Raw genomic sequence first — 9,701 nt, forward strand, 5'->3', positions numbered from 1 at the left:
TATTTTTGCGCTCTTTTGTCTCGTAGAATGGTGGGGCGGGCACACACACATATGCTGCATATCACGTGGATGTGCGCCCGCTTAAACATCGCTCCCCATTGGCCCACCCTTAATTGCCAATAACTTTTTAGGGGTCAGTCTGATCAAAAAGTGCAAGAGGACTTTTCTGCTCAGAATCACCCCCTGATCCTAGGGTGTTCAGATGTACATGTACTTCTGAAACACCCTGTATATATATGTATGTGTGTGTGTGTGTGTGTGTGCGAGAGAGTGTGTGTGTGTATGTATATATATGTATATACTTCGGCCACCCATCCAGTTACTGACCCGGCTTGATGATGCTTAGTTTCGATGATCGCTGGATGTCCGGAATTCATCTAGGCCGTGTGGTTATTGCTGATAAGACTAATTGTTTTGGGCTTTATATAGGCAATTCATCGGATGGGAATGATAAGAGGAGGGTAAGGGGTAGTACGGGATAGCAGTGGTCAAAGAGGGAGATGGGGAAGATAAGAGGAAACATGCTGGAATGGACAGGAGGCTAAAAGAAAATGAGGCGAAGTAGATTAAATAGTGGGGTAAAACGAAATATCGCTTTAAATTGAGCAGTGGGGCAAAATGGCATAATAGGGTAAATCAGACAGTGGGGTATTAGTATATTTCTAACCTAGGGAGGGAAAATAAAAGATCCTCACCTGCCAGTGCAATTACCAGCCGAGCCGAAGGCGAGGTTGGTAAGCACGCGGCTGAGGGTCCTTTATTTTACTTCCCATTGTTAGAACGCAATTTTCCGTCTCGGCGTAGGCGCAGTCAGATTTTCCTCCCGCAAAGCGGGAGGGAAATGTAACTTTGCGCCCGCACGAGACGGAAAATGATATTTCGAGATACATTGTTTCACAGTAGGATAAAACGGGATAGCGAGTTCTATTCAGAAGGAGGCAAATGGATGATGTATGGGCGTGCCATTTTGCCCCAAGTTCTAGTTTCCACCACTTCCTCTTCCGATCTATGACTCCCTTCTCCCTCTCCCATATTCTTTATTGCTCAATCGTCCACGTAATCATTGATTAGTATGAAAAAATCCTATAGAATTTCCTGTAGGGTGTCCTATAGGATTTTCGGATTCTCCTATAGGAAATCCTATGGAGAATCCGAAAATTTCCTATAGGATTTTTCTGGTGGGATTTCCTATAGGATTTCCTATAGGATTTTCTATAGAAACTAATACACAAAATTGAGACTCGAAACCAATCGGTCACAAGGGTCAGGATTAGGGTCATAAATCTGATAGGAAATTCTATAGAGAATCCTATAGGAAATCCGATAGGAAATCCTATCAGAAAAATTCTGTAGGAAATGTTCGAATTCTCCATAAGATTTCCTATAGAAAATCCTATAGGAAATCCTATAGCATTTTTCAATACGGGTAATTAATTATCATTTTGATAATTGATTAATATCAAATGAAAGTACCCCAGTTATAAAATCCTGAAAACTTCAAGTCCCTAATTCTATTTTTTTACAGAATATGTCATAATTTTCCAGTTTCTGACCCTTTCCGATATTTAATCTGTGAATGTCAAATTTTTATCTTGGTATTTGTCAGATAATGTCTGAATTTGCCAAATAATGCAATTTTCAGAATTCTCCATTTTATGTCATTAAAACACCCCTGAAAACATGTGTGAAAATATAACATAAAATGTTTTATTATGTCATCATTTGACATATTACAATATTTTCTGAAAATATTCCTAGCCTAGACCATTGACAGAAAATGTTGTTGTATGACAGATTATGACATATTAAGTTTGACAGAAGCTGTGAAAATATGACAAATTATTTTATTATGTCATACTTTGTCATATTTTGACATATTCTGTGGCTATTCGCAGCACAGGTGCTCGTCAGGAAATGTAATAATATGACAAAATATGACTTATTGTGTCTGACAGAATCTGACAAAATATGACATCAGATGTTTCATAATGGCATTATTTGACAGATAATATCATATTTTGACATTTTTCAAGGGTGTTTTGAGTACAGGTACTTGTCAGGTAATGTCTTTATATGACAAATTATGACATTAAAAATCCGAAATGATTTCATATATCATAACATTTTTTTGTGGTAGTTAGGTGTATAGAGACATAATAATAACTCGTGGTTGTGGAATATAAAGGCGTTGTATTTATCGCAGAGATGTGTTTACATCGAATATATAAATCGGACCGAATTCAACTCAGCTGACTGACTGACTATTCGTCGGGGAGCGTGCGCGATTAAATACCTTCTGTTATGGAAGGTTCGGGAATCGTCCAGAAATCTCGTGAAGGACAAGCTCGCGCCACAAACGAATTGTTGTTTCGAAGTTTGGTTAACGGGTCTCGAATATTCTACACCGTCATATTCGAGACGAGCATCATTCTGCCCTTGTCTCCCCGACGAATAGTCAGTCAGTCAGCTCTGTTGAATTCAGTCCGATTTATATATTCGATGTAAACATATCTCCGCGATAAATACAATGACTTTATTACACAACCACGAGTTATTATTGTGTCTCTATACACCTAACCACCAAAACTGGTGACCCACTTGTGGCGCGAGCCACAAACGAATTGTTGTTTCAAAGTTTGCTTAACGCGTCTCGAATATTCTATACCGTCATATTCGAGACGGGTATCATTCTGTCTTTGTCCTTCAGGAGATTTCTGGTCGGTTCTCGAACCTTCCATAACAGAAGGTAGTTAACCTCCCATGCTCTCCGACGAACAGCTCAGTTGAATTTAGTCCGATTTATATATTCGATGTAAATACATCTCTGCGATAAATACAACGCTTTTATATTCAATAACCCCGAGTTATTATTGTGTCTCTATACACCTAACCGCCACAACTGGTGACCCCGACGAATAGTCAGTCAGTCAGCTCAGTTGAATTCAGTCCGATTTATATATTCGATGTAAACACATCTCTGCGATAAATACAATGCCTTTATATTCCACAACCACGAGTTATTATTGTGTCTCTATACATTAACCGAGATTGCCGACTGTGGGCCCGCGCATGCCTAGCATGCCAACGTAATAAGGTATCCCGTCATGTTTCATCACCTATTCAAGATTTTTCAGGACGTATGCGGCGCTTCGAGCATATCCACGTAGATATCATCGGACCATACGTCCCGTCCAGAGGGTATCGCAACTGCTTTACAATCATCGACCGCTTTACCCGGTTTTCAGAGGCGTTCCGCATCGAGAACACTGGAGTCGAGTGTGTCGCCCGAACGCTTTTCTCTGGGTGGATCTGCCGCTACGGGGTACCTCTCCGCATAACGACCGACCAAGGGACACAGTCTGAGAGTCAGATGTTTAACGCTCTCGCTCGCCTCTTTGGCAGCAGGCACATCCACATCACCACGTTTCATCCACAGTCGAACAGACTGGTGGAATGTCTGCACCGTCACCTTAAGGATGCAATCCGCTGTCACGAAAGGGACTCGTGGGTGGACACGCTGCCCATCGTGCTCCTCGAACTTCGCGCCGCCTGGAAAGAAGATCTCGGCGCGACTTCTACCGATCTCATCTATGGAGAGCCACTACGACTACCTGGAGAGTTTCTCACTCCTTCACCACGACGCGGGCTCCTGCCAGCTAACATCGCAGAACGACTGAGGGATCACTTTGGCGACCTCGCTCCTCAACCCGTCGCTCGTCATGGCCAAAGGAAGATTTTAGCCTTCAAGGAGCTCGCGAACTGCTCGCATGTCCTCGTTCGCCGCGACGCGCATCATCACGCCGTCACGCCTCCATAGGAGGGACCTCAACGAGTCATATCGAGGCATGAGAAACATTTTGTCGTACAGATCAGAGGCGAAAACATCGTGGTCTCCATTGACCGCCTCAAACCCGTTTTTTTCGCTACCACGTGACGAGCACGAGGGTAACGATCAGAACGATGACAGCAACGAGATGCTTACTGCACCACCTTCACCTGAGTCACCTCAACCTGGAACATCTCGACGTTCGTCGTCGTATCGCCCATCATATTCCAACGCTGGCTCATCTAAGTCATCAATTCAAAAGCGCATCAGATTTCGCTAAACTAGTACTTGTGGCGCGAACCACAGACGAATTGTTGTTTCGAAGTTTGGTTAATGCGTCCCGAATATTCTATACCGTCTAATTCGAGACGGGCATCATTCTGTCCTTGTCCCTCACTAAATTTCTGGACGGTTCTCGAACCTTCCATATCAGAATGTATTTAAACTCGCACGCTCCCCGACGAACAGCGCAGTTGAATTCAGTCCGATTTATATATTCGATGTGAATACATCTCTCCGATAAATACAACGCCTTTATATTCCACAACTACGAGTTATTATTGTGTCTCCATACACCTAACCGCCACATTTTTTTATCATATTACTACATTGGTTGTCCTATTCTGACATTTTATGACATTTGATCGACTTGACATAATATGACATTTTTTTGGGAAAACATGTGAAACAAAATCGGACGAAATTGGTCATTTTATGTTAAAATTCCGAATATTACACATTTTTCGACATTTTTTGAAATTTTATGTCATTATTTGGCCGAATCTGTCGACGGATTTCCACGAGGTTGCTAAGTGTTATCACGACCAACTGGTGAAATTGAGTGATGCTATTGAGGAAAAGAAACCTTTTAGTGGTAGTAATACGAGGCAAGTGATCTTGCTGCAGGACAACGCGCGAACATACACAGCAAAAGAAACCCTGAAAGTTATTTCCAAGGTGGACCGGGAAATTCTTCCACATGCGGCGTGTTCTCCAGACCTTGCGCGTTCACACTGTCACATTTTTCCGGCGTTATAATATCACCTCGTGGATACCCAGTTACAATCTCCTGAAGAAATCCGGCAGAGCATTAATGACTTCATCCAGTCAAAACCACCATCCTATTTCCGAGCCGGAATCCGACAATTGCCCGATACATGGAAGAAATGCGTGCAAAGTGATGGCGATTATTTTCAAGATTAGATCTGTATTCATTTTGCGATAAATAAATATCAAAATTGTCGAAAAAAGGCCGAGAATTAAGTCATGCACCTAACAGTAACGAAGTGTAATTTATTGTAAATAGTAATTAAGGTTTATTTGTGTCAAACAATTGGAAATCGAAAGGGATTCCACTATTAATTCAGTTTATTTTGTTCACATATTATTTTTGGTTGTATCGAATCAGTTCGATTCGATACAAACCAAAATATTGTTTTCGAAAAAAGTTATTTACGAAAACAATGGACTAGAAATTTTTTATATATGGGGTATTCCATGTGAACTCACCCAGGTCAAAACTCTCACCATCGCCAATCATATTGCCGATTTTTCCTGTGGTTGTATATGGAAAAATATAAATTCTCAAATTTTTTCAGATTTTTTGAGGCATTCTGTGGGCAGCCATGTTTTTTTGCAAAATTTATCTTCAAATGCCTGTAACTTCCGTAAAAATCAACTGATTTGATTTTTTTTTACAAAATGTGCTTCTTCGAACACACTTTCTGTATGAAAACATGCCGATTTTTTTCAATTCGTTCTTCCATCGATTTCCTAAAAAAAAACCACAAAAAACTTCAAAAAACGAGTCGTTTTCATAGTTGGACCCTTTTTATATTTTTCAAAAAATTTCAGTGAATATATTGGACCAAAACAAAATTTTTCACCGAAGGCCAAAGTAGGCTTCCCATTTCATGGCCGTCATTTCCAATTTGAATATATGAATCTGGGATGAAAAATTTCAAAATTCTTTTCGCATTTGAACCCAGAACCATTATTTGAATTTACCGTCTGAAGAATCCCTGCATTATATTGGAATTTGGAACAATTTGATGATTTTTTGAAAATTCGTTAACAATAAATCTTTCCGAGTGGTGTTTTCTAATAGAGATCCCACTTTGGCCTTTGGTGAAAAATTTTATTTTGGTCCAATATATTCACTGAAATTTTTTGAAAAATATAAAAAGGGTCCAACTTTGAAAACGACTCGTTTTTTGAAGATTTTTGAGGTTTTTCTGAGGAAATCGATGAAAGAACGAATTGAAAAAAATTGGCATATTTTTATATGGATAGTGCGTTCAAAGACGCACATTTTGTAAAAAAAACTCAAATCGGTTGATTTTTACGGAAGTTACAGGCATTTAAAGATAAAACTAGCAAAAAAAACATGGCTGCCCACAGGATGTCTCAAAAAATCTGAAAAAATTTGAGAAGTCATATTTTTTCATATACAACTACAGGAAAAATCGGCAATATGATTAGCGATGGTGAGGGTTTTGACCTGGGTAAGTTCACATGGAATACCCCATATATAAAAATATGACAACGCTAAATTTCTATCAAATAATTGAGCCAAATATTTCTATGCGTTGATTCTAGTTGGGACGACGCTAGTTTCGATTTTCTTCCCTTACCTTGATATACTAACTTGGAATATCGAAAGAGGATTTAGAGATAAGGAAGATATTCGAAATAATCCAAAGATACCGAGTTAATTTTATGCGCAAAAGTAATCTTCTATGTTCATAACTTTTTGCAAGTACAATGGAATGATTTTAATTCAATCTAGAATATCAATTAGAACTTACGACAATAGCTTTGTAATTGAAAAATATTGCAACAATCGAATATTTATATTCCGAAAATGTTTTGGGTTTGAACTCACAATTGAGTGAAGTTCCTCACTGTAATCCTTAGGTTTTTAATTGCGGATTCTTTGGTAAAACAACCGTCTTTCTTCACCAGAATCAAAGTTTTTTTTCATCCTACTATGAATGCTTCTTCTTGAGTCACGTTTATCCACTTGCTTATAATTTAAAAGAGAGTTTTGGAATTTCTTGGTTGATAACGTCTACACATGCGAAGCTGTTAATTCGTCCTCTTAAAATGCTAGAAACACTGCTACTTTCGACTCAAGGATGCAGTATCCCTGTACTTTTTCGTTCGATAGCTATCTACTATTATTCGATAAGTTACCACGTGCAAGATCGACTCTTGCGAATTATTGTACGTCAGAATTTTTCAGTAAATTTGTCCGATCCAGGGAAAAAAGTAGAAAAGGGCTGAAATTAATGTCTCAACTGTTATTTTTTTTATTATCACCATAAAGTTGAATTGGGGACCAAAATGACAATCATCTTCGAAAAATTCTGAAAATTTTCGATTGAAGACTTTGTATTGAATTTGTTTTGGCTTCTTCAAATAGATTAAATAAAACAGAAGAATTCCAAGTTTAAAACGCCATTAGCCATATATGCTCTGATAAATGCGAAATCATAAGCCGTAATGCTCCTTTTGGGTCACAACTTTCTACGATTTTGGAGCATTCAGTTGGATCATTCCCCCATCTGAATTGCAATCGATGGAAATGCAGTATTTAACGTTTTTGCAGGTTATATCTATATTCATACCCGAACTTTATTTATTATAATAGAAAATTTTCATTCAAGTTTGCCATGCGACTCAATGGAACAGAAAATTATCGGTTATAACACCCCGAAAGCTTCAAAATGATCGAATATTTCCCGATTCATTTTCTAGCTCGAGGGGTATTCGGTGGATTATTGCTCATATCACTATATCAATAAATAGTTCAATAAATGTGTACGTCCACGTGAAAAGGGCCCACTTTGTCGCATTTATTTTGCAAGATATTCACGTTTTTTTGTTCGCACCTTCCATTTAAACCAATGTTAAACTGATTTTTTGATCTTCTGTACCGACGTCATTTTTTATACTATCGTGTTAATTTTGGGGTAAAAAAGTGAGGAATCCCACTAAGATAATCGGAACATACGTAACTTCAAACCAACAAAATGGGCCCTTTTCATGTAGATGCCCACAAATAGTCATCGTGGTACAATCGATAATTCTTCGTTATTTTGCTTGACAACGGGAAAATTACCGAACGACGCAAAATTATCGATATAATTCTCCTCTGATTGATCCACGGAACGTCGAATACGGGAATTCTACTGTTCGGAAAGGTGATGGGAAAAATAATCGTAATAATTCTACTCCGACTTCGTCATACAACGTCAAATACGGCATTTCTATTGGTTGGCATTCAGATAAGTAAAAAATCTTTTCTATTCATAAGTATTCAAAAAACCAGAACAACATGATGAAACATTTTGACGGCCAGATTTTCATGTGATATTTCGCAGATTGGCCCGTATTTTTAATTCTCGAGGAAATAATCTGAATGGAATGAGATACCTTGTATTCAATTGCTATATGTTCTGAAAGAACGAGACAAGATACATAGATAACCAATTTCTCATAACATTTCAGAGTCAGTGGACCATTCACGCTTTTAATACCATATGTTAATGAGTTCCAACCAGCTAATTACCGCCAGAGCTTTACCACGTGGTCTGGACTCATCTTCAACGTTGGATTTATTGCACCAGCAAGTAAGTGATTGAAATCAGATTGTATTCATCAATTATTTCGTCATCTTATATACTCTTTCATTGCCTATCCGAATGACCTTGAATTAATCTGAACGGTAGCCACGATTCACATACAACTTGCTATATCCCAAGGCAAGACTGGTTTACCTTCGACTTGTTGAGTAAATTCGAATGAAATACATGATTGAATAATTTTTTTTATATTCATGAAGTGCGTAGAATCATCTATTTCCATAAATAAATAGGTGATAAAAATTGAATATTCACCGACACAAAAATTTCGTATTCTGTACTGCAAATATATGTGAACGTCCGCATGAAAAGGGACCACCTTGTCAATATGGAGTTATGCATTCTCTGATAATATTGGTAACATTCCGCACATTTTGATCCAAAAATGATCCTCATGGGTTAAAAAATACCGTCGCCAGAGAAGTTGAAAAAAAAAACAATTTAACATGGGTGTAAATGGGAGTTGCTGAGACAAAAACGTGAATATATTGAAAACTAGAATCGACAAAGCGATCCCTTTTCATGCGGACTTCTACATATAGTTAAAAAGTCCTCAACCAAACAGTCGGGGTAACTGTAACAATTTCAAGAGTGGAAGAGCGGAAGACGCTTTTACACTGTACCATTTATACGTTCTTGTCGTAAAATTATTGACATAAAACTCAAAATTTGCTATCAACAATAATACTGGTATAATAGGTAATTTTTTTGTTATGCTGACAACCAGAAAATATTCAATGCCTGTGAGGTCATTTTTTACAATTGTTGATAAATGATTTCACGTGAGGAAGGAGAAGACTTGAATTAATGGGAAATTTTGATTTGAATAAAAAAATAAGCTCAGGCCCGGCAAAAGGTGTGTGGTGTATGTGGCAGAAACCACACATGGTATTCTGATGTGTGTGGTCCACCACACATGAGAAAAGGAAAAATTTTTGCTTTCGAATGGAAGCTTTGTAATGGTTCAAATTTAAGTTTCCAAATTTTTGTGTCAGGGTAACTAAATATGGTCAAAAAAATGTGAATCTGCGATTTTTAGAGGGTGTGTATATGCATATATGTATGTATGTATGTATGTATGTGTGTGGACTTTTTTCCGATTTTTTTTCGCGATTTTCATTACAGGGGTTCAATGGAATTTCATGAATGTTTCCACGGATATAGACTTTAATAAACTCCATTCATCTACACCAGTTAAAGTTGAATTATTCATCGAGTTTTTTAAATAT

At 38.0% G+C, this 9,701-nt stretch overlaps 1 protein-coding gene across 1 annotated transcript in view; it reads left to right on the top strand.

The window, feature by feature from the left end:
- Positions 1-8,460, top strand: part of LOC107037935 (synaptic vesicle glycoprotein 2B) — a gene marked incomplete at its 3' end in the record, with an annotated part of 224,401 nt that extends 215,941 nt beyond the window's left edge. The window contains 1 exon segment of the mRNA XM_015256768.1: positions 8,339-8,460. Within this exon segment, the coding sequence (XP_015112254.1) occupies positions 8,339-8,460 (122 nt within the window).
- Between the last annotated feature and the right edge of the window lie 1,241 nt (positions 8,461-9,701).

The sequence above is a fragment of the Diachasma alloeum genome, unplaced genomic scaffold, assembly GCF_001412515.2.
Source record: "Diachasma alloeum isolate Michigan unplaced genomic scaffold, Dall2.0 Dall_scaffold_00272, whole genome shotgun sequence".
NCBI classification, from domain to species: domain Eukaryota; kingdom Metazoa; phylum Arthropoda; class Insecta; order Hymenoptera; family Braconidae; genus Diachasma; species Diachasma alloeum.